A 25,330-nucleotide genomic window follows, 5' to 3' on the forward strand; every position below is an offset into this window, starting at 1 on the left:
TGCCTTTTGATGAACAGAATTCTTCATTCTAAAGAGATCCAACCGATGGTGGTTTTGTTTGATGCTTTCTAGGTTTCTTTTGAAGGACCCAATAAATTGAGGTGGAAGAGATTTGGGGAAGACATGACTATGGGTCACTTTGACTTTGTCTTAGGCCCAGAGGGGGATCATACCTCGTATCTCCCTTCAAGGGCCTCAATCCCCTGGAAAAGATGCTGCCTTTCCTGACCTCCGCTCAGAAAGGCTGGTCCAGGGAGTGTCTATAAACCTCTCCCCCACTCCTCCATCCTCCAGCCTGATTTCCCCTTAAGCTAAAAGTCTTGGCCTCTCTGGGGGATTTCAGGTAGGGATGCAGCTGCCCCCTAGTTCCAGCTCCCATCCCCTCCCCACGAGAGGCCTCACCTGCTCCAGCATGTCCTTTGCAAGGTCTTCCTGCTCATCCATCTTCAAGATGGCCTGCCGGATCTCCTCGTTAGAAAGCTTCAGCCTGAGGGGAAACCCTGCCCCTTGAGTAGCCTGGCCCGGCCCCTCTGCTCAGGACAGACCCCAGCCCTTCTCCTCCTGCCCTCTGTCCATCATGTGAACATGGGGGTATATTCCATAGTGCTCCCTCTTTAGTACCTTTGCAAAGCCTTCTCTAAACTAATATGGTTCACTCTCTCAACTCAGCAATGAGATGTTTTAGTCTAAGTATAGACTTGAGTCTTGCTTGATTGTCATAACTGATAGGGACGTTTGGGAGGAAAAGGGCCATCTTCGGTGTAGACAAAGACGGAGAAAAGGTTTCTGATCCTTCTACTCCTTATGCCTAAAATATCTAGTGCATCTCCATGGGAGGAAGGGAATATTGACAGGGCCCAAAGGGGCTGTTTCCTGCTTCCTTCACTGTCAGAAGACAGAAGAGCTCTCAGTCTTCTGACAGCGCCTCGCTCCCACACAGCTGTTCCCATACATCTTGCTGTCTGGGTGAGGGACAAGCCTCCCCCCTACACACATACACACACACACACACACACACACACAGTCCTTCCCTATCCATCCAGATGCACACCACTGGGAACCCTGAAGATACAGGACTCTCCTCCACCACCAAGAGGGAGAAACTGAGGCTTGGGGTCTATGGGAAGACATGGGGATGGATATCCCAGAGATGGCTGGGGCAGGGCTAAAAATAGTATGGGAGGTGGTGCCCTCTGACCCTGGCTCAGGCAGGAGGCCCCACACAGAAGCTGTGCTGTTAGTGCAGATACTGCCCTGTTTGTTCTGCAGCCACGGGAAATGCTTGGGGGCTGAGATCATGCTGCTCTGTGGCCTAAGCCTAGTGGGGCCCTCCATGGGCTTAAAGCAACTCTGCTGCCAGACGCTGACCAAGCTGGTCAGAGACCTCCTGACTGGGGCAGTTTCCTGTCTGCAGAGCTCCACACTGCTGCTGAACATGAGCTCCCATGGGAGGGTTCTAGATCAGTGGTCCCTTACCATTCCCAGGGGACAGCAGGGGACAAGGGGAGCACAGAGACTGCTGTTCACACCATTCCTCTGCTGCGCCCCTGTCCTCCAGGCATTTAGTTCCGCTGTTGGCTTTTGCTCTAGCCCTCTCAAGGCTCTGCCTCCTGGGGTCTCATCCCTCCCACCAGGGGCTGAAGAGGCTAGGCAAGCACATACTTAGAGAGAAGGATGATGCAGTTCTGTGCCCTCCGGCCGTCAATGACCGACAACTCTTTGACCTTGCGAGAAGCCAGGTAGATGTCCTCTGTGGAGCCCAGATCTTTCTGAAATGGACAAGCCAAGTAGAAAGGTTGAGGTATGTCTGTTCCCCAATCTTCACCTTGCCCACCCCCCGGGAGACACCCCTACACCAATGAGGAGATACTCCTGGTGTGAGGGGAAGAAAAACAGGGAAAGAAAAAGACAGGAGAGAGAGACAAGGGTAGTTAATAACCAACCCACTGGGACTTTACCATGGGTTAGAATAGGTTGGGGGCAATGAAGAGCCCCTCCCCCCTTTAGAGATTGCCCTCTTTGAGCAAACTAGAGAAGGAATTGTTCCAGTGGAAGGGGAATGATGGAACCCTACAGCTTTGGGCAATGTGATATGATCCCAAGCACCCCAAGAGAATCAACCCCCACTCCACCACCCTACCCAGACAGCTTCCCCAAGCTTATGATGAGCAGCTTCCCCAAGCTTATGATGAGAAGCTGGTTCCTAGATTCCTGAGGACTTTAAGCACAGCCCCATGTGCTCAGAGTAGAGGATGTGTACAAGTTCAGAGGTGAGGAAACTGAGGAAGAATTCTCTTCATTGGGGTTGTAGCAGGCAGACTCCCCCCAAAACAGATTCCCTTCCTTCTCTTGGGCCCTTGGTAAGGTAGACAGGAAATTAGTTTTTATTCTGGGAGGTTGCTCCAAGCGCATGCTCCATGTTGTATAATTCCAAGCCCCATGCCCTACACTCATATCTTTATCTTTATGAATTATGCCTTTGGGATTTTACAGTGCCCAGCCTGTGCAGTCTTACAGGACAGTCTTGTCTTGGGCCAACATATCTGGAAGCTTTCTCCTTACTCCAGTAGACATTCACCTCCACTGCTGGTAGGAGTCTGCTTCAATTACTTCCCTCCCCTACATTTCTGCTTTCTCTTTGGGAACCCTTTCCCATGTTGCCCTGTAGGGATGGGTAATAAAGGTAGAAGGTAGGATGAACAAGCCCTCTTTTTAGGCTAGTACAGGGCATCAGCCCAGGACAGTGATTAGAAGTTAGAATGTCCAGAGCCCCAAGAGTGACTCACCTGCTGAGAATTAGTTATCAGCTCCTAGGCAGGTAGCAGCCACAGCCAACAGAGAATTAAACATGCACAATGTTAGCCAAGAGGTTCAGGAACCCAGGGACAGTAGGAGAGACATGGGGACCCCTCAGCATCCACTCTGTCCTCCCAATCCCAAGGTGACCGACATGGTTGGAGATGAAGACTAGCAAGTAGCCCTGGACAGGAGGTGCTTCTAGCAGACATGCACTCACACAGAAGCATAAAGTGGGGAGCAGGTCTCCTGCCTGCCCTGGGCCCAGTGGGACCACCACTCCCTAGTCAGGGCAGGCCAAGCTCCCAAGCTCCCTAACCCCAGGCTTTGGCTGCTATTCTTCCCTCTCCTCTGCTGGAACACTGCCCAGAGGGCCAAGAGCATTCCTCCACTGCTGGATGACTTCATCCTTCTAAACAGGAGAGGAGATACAACCAGAAGGGGCCAGAAACATGTGAAAGTTGTATTCATTGAGGCAGAGGAAAGCAGGTGTCCCTGAATTTTGCCTCTTCCCCTTTGTCTGTCTTTTGATCTCTAAGGGAGCTAAGGGAGCAGGGCCCACACCTGGTTCTTCCTTCCTGACTCTGATGGAGTTTAAGTCACTAATTCAGGACCTGCATAAGACACAAAAGGAAGACCCCACAGCTTATTGGACCTACTTCCGCAACAAGCCCATGCGCTCTGGGCACGAGAAAGGGAAAAAAGGCCACCAGGGACCAGGGCCACACATCCTCTGAGATCTCTCTAGCTCTGCTTCTATGAATTCACCCCAAGTCTGGGTGACCCACCAGGTGACAATAGCCTGGGTGAAGCCAGCCCTGAAATAGGGGTTCAGAGAAGAAACAGGAGACAACTCTTTTCCAGTCACCAAACTGGGAGGCCCCAGACGCAGCTTGTTCTAATTCCCATATCTTCTCTTTCCGCACTGGTCCCCATCCTAGCCCAACCTCAGGGGTCCTAGAAACTGGATGGGCCAGGCTGGAATCCTAGACATCAGGAAGACTCTCCAGGTAGGGAGAGTTGTATAATTGGCCATGCCTGATACATGTTCCCTCTGTTCCACTCAGGAGCACTAATCCACAAGTGCTCAGAAGAACTCCTTCCCTCTTCTGCTAAGCCACAGCTGCTGCCTGAGGCCATGCCAGCCTGATATGGGCAGGGGCTAAAAATGCTGCCTGGAATTAGGGTAAAGAATCAGATGCCCAGAGCACTTACATTTAAATTAAATAATAACAATCTGTTTTTTCTAGAACCCCAAGTCAAAGCCAGAGTCCCACCCCCACTCTGCCCCTTTGGCTAGGCCCCTACAGAAGAGTCTTGTGTGCCCTCAGGAGGGTTGTCCACAGGTATGAGCTTGGCAGAAAGCAGTGGGGAGCCCAGCTACAACATGCAGCTGCTCCCCAGGGCCCAGATCCCACTCACTGGCACCTGGGATCCTCAGGGCTGGTATCCTGGGCTCAGCAGAAAAGACAGGAGAAAGTGGCATAGCACAGAGAGGAAACAACCTTCAGAGGGAGGCCAGAGAAAACACACTCTCAAGTCTTGAGGCTGGGAATGCCCCAACAGGACTTGGGGGGAGGGCCCCCAGATGTGGCAGCTACAGTCCAGATTCCTGGGCCCAGACACACCTCATGACTCACATTCCTGTGAGGACGAGGTCTGAGAACTGGTGCTGCCTCAGGGATGCTCTGCATTCATCCACCCTCCCACCCCCTTACTGCTGCTAGAAGAGCAGGCTGACTGACCAACCATCTGTAAGCAGTGTCTGCAAGGCTCTCCCATACCTGCCCGGGCCCACCCACCTTAACCCCCTAACGTGACCTAGAGCAGCACCATCTTCCTTGAAACACTGACATCTTTGGCTGACTGACTCGTGGAGGTGGGTGCTGGTAAAGTATGGTGGAGAAAATGATTTGAAAGTTATCATGCATGCTAGGTGTAGTGTCTAGATCTTGGGTCCAAAGAAAGAATAGGGGTCAAGGTCTGAGGCTCCATCTTCAGTGGTCCAAGATGAAAGAGAGAAAATGGACAAAATAGTATTTCAGCACTTGGTATGTAAATACATACAACTGTGAATCAGAACTGTAATACAATGATATGTTTCTCTCTACTGAACTTCACACCTCTAATTCAGATCCATGTCCCTAGTAAAGCATGGTATCTAATAAGGAGTAAAATCATTCAGTATACATGGGAATAAGGGAGGGACAGAGGAGGGGTCGAAGGTTGGGTTCGAGGGGCATAGGTGAAGTCAAGACTGGAGGTCTAGACCCAAGCAGCTGAAGGGGCAAGGCAGGGTCTTACCTGGTGCCTCTGATAAGCTGAAAACATTTTTTCAAAGTCCTCTAGGTCCAGAATCCGAAATACTTGCATGTCATCAATCTCATTCCATACGGTGCCAGGGACACGTTCCTAAGATTCAGCACAGGGAGAAGACCCAGAACGCCTTCATTATGAAGAGGTCCAATGTCTCCCTGTTCCCAGCTGCACAACTGCAGTAGCCAGGCTTTCAGGCCTTCAGAAGGGGTTGATTCATCTCCCCAAAACCTTCAATACTCTGCTCCAGGACAGAGGCCAGAGACAACCCCCTTGTTCTCCTTTTCTTGTGGGACCACATGTAAATATGTTCCAGAAATCAAGTGGAGTGAAATGATGGGTGGGCAAATATGAAAGAAGGTATGAAACTCCTTTCAGAGAAACCAGATCAAACCAGTGTTCTCAGGACATGCTCCCTAAAAAATCAGTGTTGGCCGGAGTCACTGGACGGAATAGTGGCCGCACATATTTGAGATCCTCAAATCCTCAGTGCCCACTACATTTCTCGTAACTGAGATGGTCATTTTCTCTCCCAGGGGTCTTCTTCCCACTTTCCCAGACTCCCAGAAAGTGGACGAATGCCAAAGCCTGAGACATCTTGACCCCTATAGTGACTGCTCAGGCCAGCAAGACTCTGCCACAACTTCCTGTTGGTCAGACCCAGGAAAGTGGCCTATCCCTTGGGATGTGTCCAAGGGTTTACATTCCAAGGTCTCTCCACCTAGGAAATGCTCCACTTCTGTGTAGGACCCTGGCACTGAATCTCTGCCCTGGGGAGAGGCTCCATCAGCCAAGGTGAACGCCCCAGTGGTCTCATAGCACCCTGAGAATGGCTCAGCGGGCAGAGAGCACAGCCTGTCCCAGGGCACTCTGACCCTGTCCTTCCAGGAATCCTCGCCTCATCCTGAGCTTTGCTGTCCTTTAAAATGGAATCTCCCACCTTCCTCTGCCTGGAAGGCAGCTGGGGAACCTTCCTAAGGCCACCGCCCCCTCCTCCCTCCATCTCCCCCTCCACAAGGCTTAGAGAGAGAAACATACCTTTCACTCACTTTTATTTTCTTAAACTCTGGAAAGGGGAGGCTAGGCCAGAGTAGGGGGGTGGGGACATTCCTGTGGCCTTCCGAAGGCCAGGGACCCTCTCGTGGAATGCCGGGCTGGGAAGCTCGGAGCAGCAAGGGATACAGGCATCTGGCCAAACCCAACACAGACACATTCTTTTCATGGCAGAAACAACCACTGTGTGCACGCACGCACACACACACACACACACACACACATGAGCACGCGTGGGGTAGGGGAAGGGGACTGGGGAAAGGAGCCAGGACCCTGGAATGGGGTAGGTGGGAGGCAGAGAGAAGATGGGAGGGAAAACTGACTCAGGAAAGCAGGGAAGGGAAACCTCTAACTGGTTTCCCATCTGAATCTAGGCTTGGAGTGGAGGTGGGTGGGCTCCATGGGAAAGCCCACACAGGTAAAGCTTGCCACTGCTTTTTATTCCTGGTGAGGCCAGGACAAGAATAAAGGACTGGAATGAGAGAGCTGGATGGTCAACCCTGGGGAGAGCTTCCCTTAAGAGAATAGGCTAAGCGTCCAGCTCTCCCACCCTTCTTGCCAAATGCCACCCCATCGCCATATGCAGCTCTTTGTGGAGGTGTGGCTGAACTCTGGAGCCAGACAGAGGTCCCTCCATTCCCAGTATCCTCCACATGCTGCATTTACCAAGTCACTCTGATGTGCCCACTGTGTAGAATAATGCCTAACTTTAATTTTTGCATCACTCTGGCCAAGATCTCATCGTTTCCAGTCTAGATTCCTGAAGCTTCTGCCCTTCTAGAGACATCCTTTACATGCCAGGGAAACCTTTCTCCAAAACACTTTTCAGGGTGTTTCTCTCACTGAGCATCTGGGGTCAGACAGACCAAGCCAGCTTGCACTCCCAGCCTCACCACTATGCAGTCCTATGCACACTGTTGGAAAGCAGAGGGGTACTATTCTCTTTTTATTTCATACTAAAAGAAGCATAGTCTCAATGATGCTTGCTTACTGAGTCAAAGTAAGGATTATGTGAGATAACACACAAAGTATGCATTGCAGTGACACTCATAATAACTCACCTAATATTTTTATTATTAAGAATGTCTATGTGTCACTGTTCCAAGTACTTTATATATCAATTAATCGTCACAACAATCCTTTGATGTAGATGTCATAATTACACCCATTTTATAGATTAAGAACCTGAAGCCAAAATGATGAAATAACCCCTGGCCACACAATTAAAAGCTTGGAACTGGGATAATAGGTTCACAGATATTGTTCGATGTCCCTCCAGCCACCCCTGCTGAAAAATGTCTACAATTCCTGCAAATCCTTCCCATTCCCCATTCCATCAGACTTGTACTTTCCAGTCTAGGAATGAAACTCTGGACTGCTTAGAGCCCCTGGGGAATTTATATAGACTGTATTATTACTGGACCCCAGAGAAAATCCTAAGTGCAAAGCTCTGCTTGATGAAAATCTTGCAAAAATATTAGTTGCCTTGTTTGTCTTCCTTAATGATGAGGTGCCTAATCAACTTTTCATTACCTTTTAAAAATCTTAAATTATACCAAGAGGAAACCTATGGAATGGGAGAAGATATCTGCAAATTATATATTCAATAAAGGGTTAATATCTAAAGTATATAAAGAACTTATATAGCTCAACACCAAAAAACCCAAAAAACAACCCACAAGTAATACAATTAAAAAATGGGCGGGGCGCCTGGGTGGCTTAGTCGGTTAAGCGTCCGACTTTCGCTTAGGTCATGATCTCGCGGTTCGTGGGTTCGAGCCCCGCGTCAGGCTCTGTGCTGACTGCCAGCTCAGAGCCTGGAGCCTGTTTCAGTCTGTGACTCCCTCTCTCTCTGACCCTCCCCTGCTCGCGCTGTCTCTCTCTCTCTCCTAAAAATAAATAAAACATTAAAAAAAAAATGGGCAGAGGACCTGAATGGACATTTTTCCAAAGAAGACATACAGATGGCCAACAGACACATGAAAAGATGCTCAAACCCACTGATCATCAGGGAAATACAAATCAATGAGATACACCTCATACCTGTCAGAATGGCTAGAATCAGAAAGACAAGAACAAGGGTTGGTGAGGACACAGGAAAAAAAAGGAACCCTCTTGCACTGTTGGTGGGAATGCAAACTGGGGCAGCCACTGAGGGAAACAGTATGCAGGTTTCTCAGAAAATTAAAAATAGATATACTATACCATAGCATAATGTATAGAGTTGTCAAATCACTATGTTGCACACCTGAAACTAATGTGACATTGTGTGTCAACTATACTGCAATTAAAACATTTAAAAGTTTTTTTTTAAAGAAAGCCTAAAAAGTACAATTTATAATTATACTTGTAAGTACAGGAAAGAAAAAATACATGTTTTTTACCCCAAAGAAGTATATGTATTATTTCTGTTCATGAACACTGAACATTTCCACATAGCCCGTGGCCTTTGGTTCTTCAGAGCTGTTTGCCTGCCTCACAACCATGGAGTAGTGCCCACACAGCACAGCTGTGCAGTACAGTTGTCACAAACGTCAACTATGTGGCTTCAAAACTCTAACAGGTGTCTCTAAAATTTTACCAGCTTAGATTGGAGATGTTATCAGAAGCCCAGGAGACTATGAATGGGCTATATTCATGCTTTGTCTTTCCACCTCAATTATAAAACCAGAGGTAAAAGGAATCCTAGAAATCTCACAGACAGGCAAAACTGAGGTACAAAGTGAGTGATTTACACAGGTCACAGTTAGTTAGAGCCAATCTTGGTTTAGTTAGAGGTTAGAACCTCCCCTTCAATCCCTGTCTGGGATTTCTAGGTGTTTCCTTAAACAAAATTCCTAATTTGCCAGATCCAAAGCGCTTACAGAGCAGCGTTTTGTCTCACCTTTTATTGTTCTCCATCACAGCCCCCTGCAAAAGGCTTTACACGAAGCAGTCCTCAGACTGACTGGCTAGCTGGTCTACCATTAGGAGAGTCAGCTACCAAACAGCTGGCCACCTACTTCACAATCAAGTCTCTTCCCACCTGAGTCTCCATCTGAGCTCAATTAAACTTGCATAGGAAGATACAGTTATGAATTCCCTAAGAGTTAGACCAAAAGGCTGAGAAAACAAAGAGAGCATCCACTTGTCCTAGTTCTAAAATGATGTCTGCATGGCTGCTGCTGAAGTATGCATATGGGATAGGCTAAGTGAACTCAGTTACCATCTATGCATTACACCTCAGGGACAAAGCCACAGGTCCTCTTAATAGGACTTGGTATAGAACCAGAGGCAGGGCTTGACCCAGGATGGAAATGGACTGAAACTGCTAGCTGCCTAATGCAACCCAGGGCATCTCTCCTCCATGCTTATGAGAGTCCAACAGAGGAATCAACTCCCACATCTGGACCTGGGATTGGTGATTATTAGTGGATAATATTCATCAGGGCTTCTCACTACCTAGCAGTCTAGAAAGCACCCGGTATGTTTACCTTCCCCCAGGAGGATGTCAAAATGGCTACATCTTGACATCAGACTGTTCATGGCAAGAGTACTATCACTTCCCCTGCCATGGCTTCATAGTTTCAGTCATTTGAACACACTGTCCTGATCTTTACCATCTCCAGACCTTGGCCCAAAGTCTTTCCACTCTTTTCCTCAAATAGACCCTAACCTTAAAATTCTGGTCCAGCCATTGTGTGGTCTAGAAAGTGACCCTAGTTGACCCATGTTCTGGTATCTATATTGCTCCATTAACCTTCAGCACACACAAATTCTATCTGTAGATGGCTTTGCCAACATGAGCCTTAGCACATTCATGCCTCCTCATCCCAGTATAGGTGTTCTTCCCAGTGACGGTAAGCTGCCTGCCATCAGTAATCCTATCTTCTGCATCTACTACCTCCTTACCCCCACCAAAAAATGAACCCATGAGAGGGGATCTACAAACAGTGTGAAAACAATCCATGGGGCTGACTGGCATTGGCCATGGGAGAATAGACCTACTGATCTCTTCTTTGTTGCTTACCTCGTTAAGCTTGACCCAGTTGAAGGACTTCAGTGGATGAGAAGGCTGGGGGACACACTTCTTCCTGAGTGGGATATCACTGCTGGGGCAAGGGTCTGGAGGGTGAGGCAGGCCCATGCTGAAGCAAGGTGGGGCACCAGGGGGAGTGGGAGGCCCACCAGGTGGAAGAGGTGGTGGCGGCGGTGGGGGGCAGCAGGCGAAAGGTAGAGGGGTGGGGGGTGGAGGCAGGTCATTGGTTGTCATCGAGGAAGACAGGGTAAGTGGACCCCCAGGGGGAGGTGGGGAAGATACAGGTCCTGTCTGTGGGGAGACAGAATAATAAAAAGACAAACCCATCAGCAATGATGTCGATCATGTCCCCACCACACTATTGCTCTCCTTATCCCTATTCTTCATCTATAGTAGACCCCTAATCCTGCTCTCACCTCCCACACACATTTTGTTCCCCCCCATTTCCTCTTTGTGTCCCAAGTGCCCAATACACACATAGACACAACCACAGACACACACACATAGGTAAAACACATATACATGACACTGAACAAAGTCATAGTTATCACACTGCAACAGCAGGAATGATGCATACACTTGTGTAGGCTATAGCCTGCATAGGGGCATCCAGCTGCATGGGGGACGGGGGCGGGTGGCAAAATAGTACCTGCACTATGCATTCTGCTTCCTGGGACAGGGTCACCCAGGAGAAAGAGCATTTTTTACTAATTAACACAAAAGTAGCCACCCCTTATACCTTCAGAGGTCCTCTCTGTCCTGAACCAGGGTCCTCCTCTCACTTCTTCGTCACTTCCTTGGCCCTTCCCTATACCTGCTTTTCTCAGCATATTCTGAAGGTCTCAGCTCAATATGTAAAAGAAGAGAAGGGTGTCTACATACTGAGATTTCACTGAGTTGGGCTACCAGCTCTGCCACTTGTCCTCGAGCCTGGCGCAGCTCCTGGGACTCTCGGGCCAGTTTGTCCTTCATCTTGTTCAGTGTCCGCATCATCTCTTCCTTCTCCAATGTCTTTGTCTCACATTCTCGCTCCTTTCTCTCCAGCCTGCTCACCAGCTCCATGTGTTCTGGGATGGGGGTGGAACCAGAGAGTAAATGGGAAGAGAGAACATGCATATGTGTGTGTCTGCCTCTAATGGGTCTCATAGTGGGCAGGGGAGAGTTGGTGTAGAGTGTACAGTGGCTTTAGACAGAGCCCCTTACCTTTCCGGAACTTTTCTGCCTGATCTCGCCACTGTTTCACTTCGTTCTCATTGATGAGCCTGGTGGGGAGTACAGAGAAGGGTCTGTTGACTGTTGGCTCACAACTACCCAGAAGACATATCATCTTCCTATTCCCCACTTTGGTTCCCTGATCTCCAATCTGTTCAGCCACATCAAGGAGGGTAGGATTTTGACTCTCCAGGTATCTCTACAGATCCCCAGCTCTTGTCAGTTCTCATGTGTCTCTCCATGGACTGTGAAAGCTGAAAGATTCCTTAGATAACTTAGGATTCAACCATGTCATGATACAGTTGAAGCTCTTGAGACCAGAAATGAAGACAAGAGCTTGACTAATGGTAGAGCTGGGACTAAATCTCAGACTTCCTTTAGTTTTCTAATGACTTGTATCTCTTTGTAAAAGTGAATGTTTTGCTCTGAGACAGATCAAAATGTTGGCCCTACTGTGCTCCAGGATTCCAAAGACCAATGTGTAAGAACAAGAAAAATCACCCACCACAGCCATAGAGTGCATATGCTGAGGGTGAAGAGGGGATGTATCAAAATCACAGAAAGTCCTCACTCATGTCAAACTCTTGTAAAGGGGGTGAAAATTAAGCTATTACCTGAACACCAAAGTGTAGTAGAGAGGAAATCCCAAAGTGAGATACTAATAATCATTGTTTTTTGTAACTCTGAAAATGTGGAACAGTTAGGTTCATGAACCTTGGCTTCCTCCACCATATCAAGATATAAGAGGGGAGAGAGTATGAAATGGAACATAATTTGTGAAGAGATGTCTTTGGAGAAAGTCATTGCTGTCCTTCTTAGAGGTGCTAACTCCCTTACTATCATCTAGTGGCTTTTTTGGACACTCTTAGAGAGTTTTGACCCACATTCCTTGATGTTTGGAGGGAGGCATGGTAGACTTGGGTATGACTTGGGGCCAGGCAGGTCCAAAGAATGAGGAAACATCAGCCAGGAGAGTGGTGCTGTGCTGGGACCGGTTACCACTCCTAGAGTTTTTTGGTACAGACATTGCATGGGGGTTTCTCAAGGACCAAATGTGAGCCTCATGGGGACACTGGGCTGATGCCGTTTTAAGTCCTGCCCGAGATGTCCATATAGCAGAAAGTGGATACTTTAACACTGTGCCATTGTGCACTGGATTGCCAGTGAATCAGGAGAAGATTAAAGGGATGATACCAATAGCTCCAAAGGGTAAAAAGAAAAAGAAAACAAAACCTTGAATGGCCAGTGACCAGGGTTTTATAGTGACAGGCATGCAGCAAAGAACTTTAGAAGATTCCAGAAATAATTTGTATCTCTACCCATATTCTAAGGCCAGAGAACAGGAAGCCTGTTTACTGAGTTACCTGATCAAGAAAGACTTTGTTCCTTTCTACCTCCTGCCCCCACACTGCCTCATAGGGGTTAAGAAACTGGTTAGGTAATAGAAAAGGGGTGTGTGGAAAGGGTTATTAGCAGAGAAACAGAACAGGGGTGCCTGAGTGGCTCAGTCAGTTAAGCGTCCGACTTCGGCTCAGGTCATGATCTCATGGTTTGTGGGTTTGAGCCCCGCGTCGGGCTCTGTGCTGACAGCTCAGAGCCTGGAGCCTGTTTCAGATTCTGTGTCTCCCTCTCTCTCTGACCCTCCCCCTGCTCATGCTGTCTCTCTCTCTCTCAAAAATAAGTAAAAAAATTTTAAAAAATTAAAAAAAGAAGAAGAAAAACAGAACAGAGGAAGAAAGCCAATCATCACACACACCTTTTTCACTGCAGCTTCCAGCCGCAGCCCAGGAAGAGAGAGGTTTAAGGCTAAATCAAATCTAGAATTCACATGATCCACATCTGGGACCAGTACTTCTAGTTCCCGACTAAGACTATATTGGTGGCTTAAAATGATCTTAGGACTTCCATTGCCCAAGAAGAAGCAAAAACTTTATTGGAGCTGAGGCATCTTCCTCCTCGGGCAGAGAAAAAGCTTCCCTACTAAAGGGTGTAAAGAATTAGTAGAAAACAAAAACAAAAAGAATAAAACTACATTTTGATTACTTGGCTAGGTGCATTTGTCCAGCATACCAGGTAGGATTAACCACATCAATATCCAACTACTTGTACAAATGGAAATAGTAGCATGAATAGTTCAAAAATAATTTTCTACCTAGCTTTGGAATGTGATATAATGAATCCTTGAGAGCCAGTTTATCTGCTTAAAGGGCAACTGGCTCAGACTTTCATTTATAGCAGCATTATCTACAACAGCCAAGATATGAAAGCAGCCCATATCCATCGATTGATGAATGGATAAAGAAGATGTTATGTATATATGTGTGTGTGTATATAAATGTACACACACACAGAAATGTGATATATATATATACACACACACATACACATTCCATTGTGTATGTATACATATATATACACACAGTGGAATATTTTAAACTCTTTAAAAAATAAAGTAAAAGTTTAAAATTAAAAAGTGTTATCATTACATCTGTTATTAATTGATGTGACTTTAAACTTGGTTCTCTGTGTTTATCTATACATACAAAGATCAACCAGATGACCTTAGGCTCTCACATCCTTGTTCAACAGCCTTAGTTAGATTGCCATGCTCTATCTTAGTGGTCAGCAAACTTTCTCTAAAGGATCAGAATAAATATTTTAGGTTTTGAATACCAGGTACAGTCTCTGTCACATATTCTTGTCTATTTTTAAAAACTCTTTTAAAATATAAAAACCATCCTTAGCTCATGGGTCATACAAAAGCAAGCTGGAAGACTGGAGTTAACCCACAGACCACAGTTAATATGTTTGCTTGCTTGTTTATTTTTCATGTTTATTTATTTTTGAGAGATGGAGGGAGACAGAGTACAAGTGGGGGAGGGGCAGAGAGAGAAGGCAGAATCTGAAGCAAGCTCCAGGCTCCAAGCTGTCAGCATAGAGCCTGATGCAGGGTTCAAACTCATGAAATACGAAATCATGACCTGAGCTGAGGTTGGATGCTTAACCGTCTGAGCCACCCAGGCGCCCCAATAGTTAATATGATTAAATTCTTCCTCTATCCACTCCATGCAATGGATCATTGAAAGTTGAGCACACCCTTTATAAATCTGTCCTGTTCAATGTGATAGTCACTAGCCAGGTCATATGGCTATCTAAATTTAATTAGACTGAAATAAAAATTTAGCTCCTCAGCCACACTTTGCACATAGCAAGTGCTCAATGGCCATGTTTGGACAGTGCAGGTATGGAATATTTCCATTATCTCAGAAAGTTCTGTTGGACAATGCCGCTTAAGGGGCATTTGGAAGTGTGTGGTTTTGAGAGAGGGAGTAGAGGCTTCAATGGTGAGACTCCAAGCAGGAGACAAATGAGGAAGGAGGAGGAAGACAGGTAGGAGCTGGCCACTGCTCACATGTTGACGATGTTCTTGACATTGAAGTTCTCCAAGGGAGCCAGGTCAGGGTCCACACCCCTCTCATCCTGGAGGACAATCTGCTGAAGGATGCGGTCCAGGAGCTGCCATTGCTGGAAGTAGCCACCATTCCGCTTGTCTGAGGAACAATAGGCATCATACCTTTACTGAGCCCTGGAGCCCCCCTGAGGCCCAGCCCTAGAGTCACTCACTGCCTGGGTCCAAGCTGGTGAGGCATGCCTTCTCCCTCCCTTGGCAAGCCTCCAGTCTGATGGGGGAGGCACTGATGATGCTGATGATTCACAAATCCAGTCATTTCTTGATGATCCACAACTGACTCTCTATTAAAGTGTCAATCCTCCGACACATTTCTCTACTCCCTGAAGTGCTACCTGGCTTCCTTTCTTCCCTGTAGGTACCCTGAGTAGCCTATGCCTTGGGAATGCAAATTGCCTCTTACATTATCTAAAAAAAGCACCTTTCAGAAAGTAAATCTGCTCCAAAATATTACCTGCTAAATAATGAAGTCTCCAGGGGAATTTAAAAAAAGAAAAGGTTTTAGGATTATCTGTGCAGTTGTTCTACAGTGAAAGATGAATGGAAACTAATTACAGGTATACACTGAGACAGAGTCAGAGTGGGCCGGAGCAGTGCTAATGGAATCCAGGCAGATTTCTCAGTGAAGGTGACCCTAAACTATGAAGGCAAAAGCTTGTGCATGGTGCCTGATCTCACAGGGCCCAACTCCCATCTCCTGTCATCACGATCTGGGGGGATATGGCCATTCTTTTCATTCACTAGCCACAAGCCTCTCTCCCTCAGTTCTTGAGCCCAAGTACTTTGTCTCAACTGACCACCAAGGGAGATCATCCAGCATGATCCTGACCACTAAAGTCAAACCACAATGCTTATGAGTTAGAAAGTCATGTCTGCAAAGCCCCATTTGGAGGCAAAAGAAATCCTTTGCATTGCCCATGGAACACCACACACAAGAACTCATGAGGAGAAGTTGGGTTTCTCAAGGACTTCCTATGCTTTCCATGAAGATCTCTGGACAGAGCTTTGGAGAATGGATAGCTTCCTGGTCCAGGTCCCTGTGGCCATTTTCCTTTCCATCACTTCACTGACACAGGCATTGCAAAGTGGTATAATTTTCTACTTGCCTTTGACCCAGGAAAACAGGGTAAAGCCAGATCACTGGCTGACAGAAGTAGAACATGTCGCATCTAAATCTGTGACCCCAAAGAAACAAAAATTCCGTCATATATAGAGACTCACCCAGCCTCAAGTTCATACACTGTGGATCAGATATAATAATGTATACTTCTTAAGTCACTTTGAAGCTTAGAGACACTGTGCCAGAGAACCTCACATTGCACATGGCCCAGAGTTGGCACACAGTAAGCTGTAGTTATTGCCACCATCACCAGCACTAGAGAGTCAGCCTAGGTTGACCATGATGTTTGGCCACACTAGTCTTCCGAATATTCAATTTTGTGAAGAGCTGAAATACCAAATGGTACAGTTATAGCTCATTTCAAATGCGTGCTAGGGTGGCTATTAGTGATCATGTGTAATTTATTAAGTCACTGTGCACACCTGGATCTTAAGAGCTTAGCATCTGCTAAGCTTAGATGCTGACATTTGATATTTGTAAAGAGAGGCAGGGACAAGCATGGTAAAGTGGTGCTCACAAGGCCTAAATGGAGAAGTGATAAAACCTTGAAAACCAGGCATGCTCAGTCTACATCTGTGTTACTCCCAACCACAAAACTTCTTTTCGGAGCTCCCCAAAAGAACCGATTGCTCCTCTGCCATTAGCTAACAGCCAAAGCTGTTTGCTTTTGCAATGATCATGCTACTTCTTGCGAGACCAGGATGTTAGCATTGTTCAGGGCCAAGTCCCCAATGTCTCCCCTGGGTGACAGTGGGAGTCCTGACCTCAAAGAGGGAGGGAAGAGAGAGGGCCTGAGTCCTGTGGCCAGGCTCCTGGGGGCATGTGCAGGGGGAGACACAGTCAGACTCACCAAGCCAAGGAGGTCCTGACACCTTGACTCAACCTGCCCCTGGCCAAGGCTCAGGCCGGCTGAGGAAGCGGCAAGTGTGGGCTACTCACAGGGCATCTGCAGGCAGTGGTGCAGGACAGACAGCAAGCAGGGGTAGGCCTCCGTGTGCTTTAGCTTCTTGTGGATCAGCTCGAACATTTGGGAAGCACTCTTGGTGTCGATGTGGACCTGAGGGAGTGGAGGGAACAGTGAATGGGGAGGCATCAAGCAGCAGCAGCAGCAGCAGCAGAAGGGAGAAAACCCTGCTTCTATCCACTGAGCCCCATTCCCCAGGACAACGCTCCTTCTCCTGCTTCTGGCCCAGGCTTAAAAAGAGAGGCACGGAGGGTTGCCTGGGTGGCTCAGTAGGTTAGGTGTCCAACTCTTGATTTTCGCTCAAGTCATGATCTCACAGTTCGTGGTTTCAAACCCCTCATCAGGCTCTGTGCTGGCAGCATGGAGCCTACTTGGGATTCTGTCTCCTACTCTCTGTCTCTGCTCCCTCTCTCTCGAAAATAAATAAATAAACTTAAAAAAAGAGAGAGAGAGAGGCTGGGGCACCTGGGTAGCTTAGGTGGTTAAGTGTCAGACTTTGGATCAAGTCAACATCTCATGGTTTGTGAGTCTGAGCCCCTCATCAGGCTCTGTGTTGACAGCTCAAAGTTGGAGCCTGCTTTGGATTCTGTGTCTTCCTCTCTCTCTGTCCCTCCCCTGCTCACACACACTCTCTGTCTCTCTCTCTCTCCCTCTCAAAAATAAACATTTAAAAAAAGAGAGAGAGAGAGAAAGAGAGCCTCAGAGAAAAGGAGGAGGCAGATGTCCTAATTAGGTGAAGCAGGATTTCTCAACCTTAGCACTATTGACATCTTGAATCAGATAATTCTTTGTTGTAGGGAGCTGTCCTGTTCACTGCAGGCTGTTCTGGAACATTCTTGGCCAATATCTATCAGATGCCAGTGGCATCCTCCTCACACTGGTTGCGATAACCAAAAATGTCTCCAGACATTGCCAATATCCCCAGGGGCAAGAGGGAGCAAAGTCACTCCTGGCTGAGAACTGTTGAGTCAAACAAAGAGAAGTGGGCATAGACAATTCAAGGACCATGTAGAATAGTTCCAAACAACTGGGGTTCAGATCCCAGATCTAGTTTCTCACTATGTGACAACAGGTAAGCTAATCTCAGTCTGCTTATCTGTAAATCAAGGCTTTTGTGACAATATAATGGGATGGAGCTTTGTGACTGCTGCAGCACCAGAAGTTTCTATTTGGGTAGAGATTTTATAATACATTATTTAAGTGGTCAAACTGTGTTTTCTCAGGATTACTGAGGCTGCAATAAAAAGTCAATTTGGTTTGTGAAGCATGATCTGGTTAGTGATGGGGAGAGTTGCCTTAGGCAATTGCTGAAAGGCAGGGGGAAAGGCCCAGGAGAGGTATTTGAGACTAATCATGTATAGGAAATGGCTCTCTGTCCTTTGGGGGTTACAATCTCCAAGCAGGGGAGATGCCCTACCAGGCGGGGCCCTATAGAGCCAACATGCTGCTGGGCTCTAGAAGTAGGACTTGGCCATGTGGGCCACTCGCTGGGGAAGCCAGCCAGCATTGGACCTACCATAACACAGAGTCTGGAGAAGTGGCTGTGGGGTCACCTGGATGCCACCACCCCCTGCAGTCGCCCCATCCCTTCAGGGTCCTCACCATGTCAAACCTCCTGGCTAGCTCCAGGTCATCCTCATTCCGGACCATCTCGAAGAAGTCTAAATGCCTAGATAGGATGGGGGGATAGAGAGAATAGATATTACCCCTAGGACATCCTTGTTTGAGGGTTAAGTCCCTCTGAGCCCTCAATCAACTAAATCTGAAAGCTTTATTCAGTGAGGCCAAGGAAAAAGCAGAAGGAAGCCACCTCTCTGTAGGCCAACACTCTCATCTTTTAATAGAAGCCCATGTCTGTTCCTCAGGGAGGCCAGCACAGGGTCCCATTACCCTAGATCAGGCTTTCTCAGTTTTGGTGCTATTGACATCCGGGGTTAGATTATCCTTGGTTGTGGGAAGCTGATATGTGAGATGTGGAAGGTTCAACAGCATTTCTGATCTCTACCCACTAGATGCCTGTAGCAGCCCCACCTTCAAAAATGTCTCCAGGCATAGCTAAATGTCCCCTGGGGGTAAAATTGCCCCTAGTCAAGAACCACTGCCTTGCCTTCAACAGGGTTCTCATACTGTCCCCAGATCAACCCGCAAAGCCAATTTCTCTCATTTTCTGCCCCAACCACTCCCATCTCCAATTCAAAAGAATCCATCCTATTCCACTTAAGACTCAGGGCAACAAAAGTGTTTCCTGCTTCACTTTCTATAAGTCTCTTACCAATTTTCTCAGCCTTTGGCATCAAAGAACATCACTGTAGAGTGATGTAGAATATATCAATGGGACAGAACCAGAGGGGACAGAGTTCACTAGGAACGCGTAGCAATTTAGTTGTGCCCTTTAATCAACAAGGACCTTTATGTCTTATATTTGGGGTGGGGCATTTCCCTGTTAAGCAGGAGTATCCTGAAGGATGCTTAGCATTCCTGGTTTCCTACAGCCAATACCAGTTAGTACCCCTCAACTAGCTAGTCTGAAAACCAAAGTAAACTCCCACGTTTCCAAATGCCTTCTTTGGGGGGGGGGGGTACTGCCATAGTTGAGGACTACTGGGCCCACCTGCCTATAACATCAGAGCTGAGAAGGAGGGTCAGCAAAGAGAGGAGGCAGGGACACAGGTAGGATGTGGGACAAGGAGGTGGGATTGCTGTCCACCTCCCTCCCACAGAGCTGATTCTACATTGATATTGGGTATGGCAAGTGGACTCCAGTGGGAAGGGCAGTCTTCTTGAAAGTCATGATCATTGCCAACTGAGGCACTGTTCCCATACATCTGCAGTGGGGACAGGTGGCTGGGCCTTACTTGTCCAGAATGGCATTCTCGTGCTGCCGGAGTTTGTCAATCACAGGCTGGATTCCCAGCATCAGGAACTCGTACCGTAGATGTAGGCGGAACTCCAGGTTATCCTGGGGGTCACCAAGGGAAGACCAGACTCATTGGCTTGTGGCTCTTCCACAAGAGTTCCCAGTGGGCCCCTCATCACATTATAGTCATCATCCCACATCACCTGCAGCAACCCATCTGGAACTGCTTCTAGTCCCAGAGTTCCAAGAAAGGGCAGGAAGAGACATCTTTGACCTTGCTATTTACTCCCATTAGTTCTCCTGCTTCATGTTCTGTAAGTCTCTTACCAATTTTCTCAGCCTTTGGCCTCAAAGAGCATCACTGGAGAGTGATGTAGAATATAAACTTTGGCATCACATAAATCTTGGTTCAAATCCCTGCTGTGACACTCACTAGTTTTGTAACTTTGGGAAAGCCTTAGTTTCCTCATCTGTAAACTGGGAATGATATTACTTACCTACGGGGGTGATATTCATTAAAAATTGCCTGATGAAGTATGGTCACCAACTAATCAGAGCAGTTGTTAGTTGTAATAGCTAATATTGACAAAGGTGACGTCAGCATCTTAGGGACAGATTATTCTCCCAACCCACCTCACCTAACTCAGCTCATCAGGACTGGATGCAAGAAAAGTATCCTGGCAAAAAAGAGGGAAAAGTAAAGATCATTGCCCCTTTTTTCCCTTCAACAAACTGACTTTGATTGGTGCATCTGATTCTCTTAGCATTTGGGGAGTTCACCTGCTTTTCATGGTCTTCTTCAACTGTTGCTGTTTTTACGGTCTGGGAATCCCATTCTGACCCCAAAGTAAGGAAAATCAGAAGCAACACCTCCTAAAAGAAGGTGCTAGAGGGCATAACCAGCCAACTCACAAATCAGTCCAGAAGTAGGTCTTTGGAAAGCTCTAGAAAGAAGAGCCAACACTTGCCATCCTCCCATAAATGAGAAGCCAGCATCAGCCAGCCAAGCTTGAGGTTTGTCCAGGATACACATAATGCCTGGTGTTATCCATGCAAGAATCTCCCAAAGAACCCCTCATGACAGCAAGGTCATGATAAGCTATCCTTTCTCAGCCCCAAGGGAAGGAGGTGAGAGTTGATAAAGGTAATCTGAAGACAATGCTGGTAGTAGCAACGATGCCAACCAGAGGTCTGGGCCCCTTTTCTCTGCCACTTCTCCAGAGGCCCTTGCACATATTACCTTGGGATCGAGAAATTCCAGGAACAGTAAGGGCAAGAAGATGCCTCACCTCTCCAGCTCCAGCATTGAGGACAGCATTGATGAAGGACATGATGGCTGTTTTCAGATTCACTTCATCCCGGTACCGGCCCAAACTTCGGTCTAGCTCATTCAGCAGTGTCTGGATGGAAAGGCAGGTTCAGGATCCTGTAAGTCCTGCCTCTGTACCTGTGCTCCTGCCATTCCAGCTGCCTAGCATCCCCCTGTGCTCTCTCTACCCAATCTATCCAGCTTACCTCGGACCTTCCCAAAAGCTCAGCTTTTCCAAGAAGCATCCATTCACTCTCCACACCTCAGTCTCAGTTCTGCCTTGCCTCCTCTCTACTCACCTCCAGGGCTTAGTTTATTTTGTGGAGGCAGTGCCAAGTGCTGCTTTAGCACTTTACAACTGTTTACAGCTCTAGCTGTTTATGCCTCATAAATCTTCCTGCCTAGCTCCTTGACAGCACAGACACTGCCTTTTACCTCTTTTCCATCTTCTGCAAAAGGTCAGGGGCCACTTTCTGCACAGAGTAGGTGCTTAAAAATGTTTGATGACAGAATAAAAAAATAGCCTATACGGGTAGGTAAACTATGGAGTTTATAGTACAATGACAGATCAGATCTGTTGATACTTATCTACATATGACACTTTATACTTACTATCTCATTACTTTTCTGGGGCATGTAATGGAAAAGAAAAGAGAATAGCATGGCCTGAGCTCCTAGGACTGTTCTTGGGGTCTGAGCTCCTAGCACTGTTCTTGAGGTCCCCTAATAAGCACTGGCCCAGGTATAGGACCTAAATTCTTAGCCCCAGCAACTGCATTCAGTTCAACTTTTGACTGAACCCCTATGATTAGCCAAGCACTGGGCTCCGAAATGTAGAACCACAGACCAACGGTCCAGCCTCAAAGAGCCCACAGTCCAGTGAGGAGTCCATTTTCCCAGCCAAACCCATATCTCTTAATAGCCCTTAAGTCTTTTTAAAGAAGCCCCCTAGGAGCCCCTCACCTGAAAGCGCGTCCGCTCAGCTGCGTACACCTGGTAGTGTAGCATGGCCTGAAGCACCTTCTTGTGGCCGCCGGGCACCAGGCACACAGCCCCCAGGATCTCCAGCACGGCCACCTTGGTCTTGCTGTTCTCTGTGCGCAGGCTCTGTGCAATGGTGCTTATGGCCTCGGGCTGGGCTAGCACATGTGCCCGTCCCTGGGAGTTGTTCATCAGAGCCTTGATGCAACCGATGAGGGAGGTGTGGATGCGACTTTCGCAGGTGGCGTGGTCCATGCTCCGGAGGAAATTCAGCAGACAGGTCAAACCCTCCAGTTCAATGAAGCGTGTCACAAACCTGTACAGGCCAGAGCCATCAGCACAAACAGATATCCTGTATTTGCATATTATTCTGTATACAGTTTGCAAATAGTTACCCTGTTATCTGTGACCACTGTGTCCCACCTACAGTAGTACAGTAGCCACTTGGTTCATTTATAGAGTTTATCTAAGCACTGAAATCCTATCACCCTCACAGCAGACTCATGCCTTATTTGCACCTTAAATACCATGAATTTGCAGGTCATTAACTGACAGTTGCATAGCTATGATGGGGTTTAGGTGAAGGGAATGACCGTAGTAATTATTACTATAATTATCATGGCTGTTAAATCTGAAAATTCATCTCCAGTGAGGGCGGAATTAAGAAAATTACAGTCAGAAGACAAAGAGGAGGGGCAGNGTCATTAACTGACAGTTGCATAGCTATGATGGGGTTTAGGTGAAGGGAATGACCGTAGTAATTATTACTATAATTATCATGGCTGTTAAATCTGAAAATTCATCTCCAGTGAGGGCGGAATTAAGAAAATTACAGTCAGAAGACANGAGTCACAGGACCAAGCCTGGGGAAGGTGCTCATCAAGAGTTATTTAAGAAAATAGCTAAGTTATCTTGAATGTTAACAAAAAGCATTAAAAACCATTTAATTCAGGGGATCTTAACCTGGAGTCTGTGTTTTCCTAAAGGGTCTATGGCTAACACACAGGGGTCTATGAACTTGGATGGGAAAGAAAAAAATTAGACTTTTATTTTTGGTAACCTCTGCCTGAAATGTATCCTGTCCTTTGATGATGAATGCAGACAATAAACTGTGGTATTAGCAGAATCTGTGACTTTGTCACTCAAAGAAATCAGCTATTTTCATATCAAATTATAGTTGTTATCGGTATCTCAAACTATCATTTCCACTTATCAGCACTTCAAAATTATGGTGGTTGCTAGTTCTTGCTCTTTAAGGCATAAAGAAACACATACATTGCTATCTCACAAATGTTTAAAATCTGGCTGTGTTTTCCATTTAATTGGTTTATTTTTAATCTTATCTATTTTATCTATTTTATTATTTAAAAACATCATTCTGATAAGCAGTTAATGGGTTTCAACTGGTGCAAGGTCACCCATGGCACATGTGCGCGCACACACACACACACACACACAGGCTTAGAACACTTGATCTAGTAGAACAATAATGGTCTAAGAAAAGGTCATAAATGGGGCTGAGGGAGCCATTTTATATAATTAATATGTTTGATCCCAAATGTATTTGTATGTATTTCCATATTATATAAATATGCCTACAAAATAGAATATACTCTCAAATTAAGTTTTTAAAATGGGTATTATTTGTTTCTATTATATGTTTTCTGTATTCTGCAAAATTTCCACCATGACTGTGTGTAACTTTATCAGCATTTTATTAAGGGAAAGAAAAATAAATTGAAGTAGGAGACAAACCTGGAAGCCTTCCCTCAACCCCTCTCCCTTCCTGATGTCCTCATCCTTCCTGTGTCCCCTTCCCATACCAGCCTCCCACCCACACCTGAGCAGCCAGAAAGATTAAGGCACTCCCATTCTCCTGAGGTTCTTGTTCCAGGCTCTGAAAGTAGAGAGCTCAGCCCAGACCACACACGTGTGTACACACACACACACACACACACACACACACACTCACACCTGTATGCTGGTAAACATTTAACAACTGGCTCTCTGAAGAAAGAAAAAAAGAAGGCCTGATTGTAGTGTTTGCCAATTTCCATTGTACAAACACTGCTAGCATAGCTGATTTCAAGCTGTCAATGTGACATCATTGAATGTGGAGTTGGGAAGTTGGAAATGGACGCCTGCCTTCCAAGAGATGTTTATTGTACAGCTGACCCTTGAATAACACAGGTTTAAACTGCATAGGTCCACTTCTATGAGAATTTTTTTCAATAAACACAGTACAATACTATAAATGTATTTTCCTTATGATTTTCTTAACATTTTCTTCCCTCTAGCTTACCTTGTTATAAGAATACAGTATATAATACATATAACATAAAATATGTGTTGATCAACTGTTTATGTTATTGATAAGGCCGCTGGTCAATGGTAAGATTTTAGTGGTTGGGTTTGGGGAGAGTCAAAAGTTATATGTGGATTTTTGACTGTGTGGGAGTCAGCACCCCTAACACCCACCTGTTCAGGATCAACAGTATTTCCACCATGCTTATACAATGGATGTACACTCGAGGGCATATGTAAGAGTAAAGAAGAGCATACATAAAACTAAACTGTAGTAAGATCACTAGGTAATTAGAGAGTGATAAGTTCCAAGTGCTTACTACTTTTGTTTTTGATATCATTTAATTCTAAGTTTATATGTNCAGGCTCTGTGCAATGGTGCTTATGGCCTCGGGCTGGGCTAGCACATGTGCCCGTCCCTGGGAGTTGTTCATCAGAGCCTTGATGCAACCGATGAGGGAGGTGTGGATGCGACTTTCGCAGGTGGCGTGGTCCATGCTCCGGAGGAAATTCAGCAGACAGGTCAAACCCTCCAGTTCAATGAAGCGTGTCACAAACCTGTACAGGCCAGAGCCATCAGCACAAACAGATATCCTGTATTTGCATATTATTCTGTATACAGTTTGCAAATAGTTACCCTGTTATCTGTGACCACTGTGTCCCACCTACAGTAGTACAGTAGCCACTTGGTTCATTTATAGAGTTTATCTAAGCACTGAAATCCTATCACCCTCACAGCAGACTCATGCCTTATTTGCACCTTAAATACCATGAATTTGCAGGTCATTAACTGACAGTTGCATAGCTATGATGGGGTTTAGGTGAAGGGAATGACCGTAGTAATTATTACTATAATTATCATGGCTGTTAAATCTGAAAATTCATCTCCAGTGAGGGCGGAATTAAGAAAATTACAGTCAGAAGACAAAGA

General features: G+C 46.4%; 1 protein-coding gene across 2 annotated transcripts in view; it reads right to left on the reverse strand.

The window, feature by feature from the left end:
* DAAM2 (dishevelled associated activator of morphogenesis 2) overlaps nt 1-25,330 on the reverse strand; it is a 121,172-nt gene that overhangs the window by 19,381 nt on the left and 76,461 nt on the right. Inside the window, exons 6-18 of one of the 2 annotated variants that reach the window (XM_077765012.1) lie at nt 22,078-22,411; nt 21,095-21,205; nt 19,804-19,907; nt 18,551-18,617; nt 16,924-17,041; nt 14,808-14,946; nt 11,387-11,445; nt 11,066-11,250; nt 10,175-10,474; nt 5,101-5,208; nt 2,787-2,810; nt 1,663-1,769; nt 403-487 (exon numbers count right to left, since the gene is read on the reverse strand). In XM_077765012.1, the coding sequence (XP_077621138.1) occupies nt 403-487; nt 1,663-1,769; nt 2,787-2,810; nt 5,101-5,208; nt 10,175-10,474; nt 11,066-11,250; nt 11,387-11,445; nt 14,808-14,946; nt 16,924-17,041; nt 18,551-18,617; nt 19,804-19,907; nt 21,095-21,205; nt 22,078-22,411 (1,741 nt within the window). Of the gene's footprint in view, nt 1-402; nt 488-1,662; nt 1,770-2,786; nt 2,811-5,100; nt 5,209-10,174; nt 10,475-11,065; nt 11,251-11,386; nt 11,446-14,807; nt 14,947-16,923; nt 17,042-18,550; nt 18,618-19,803; nt 19,908-21,094; nt 21,206-22,077; nt 22,412-25,330 lie in introns of those variants that run through there. The other variant, XM_077765011.1, reaches the window with a different exon arrangement.

The sequence above is a fragment of the Crocuta crocuta genome, unplaced genomic scaffold, assembly GCF_008692635.1.
Source record: "Crocuta crocuta isolate KB4526 unplaced genomic scaffold, BGI_CrCroc_1.0 scaffold44, whole genome shotgun sequence".
Classification (NCBI taxonomy): domain Eukaryota; kingdom Metazoa; phylum Chordata; class Mammalia; order Carnivora; family Hyaenidae; genus Crocuta; species Crocuta crocuta.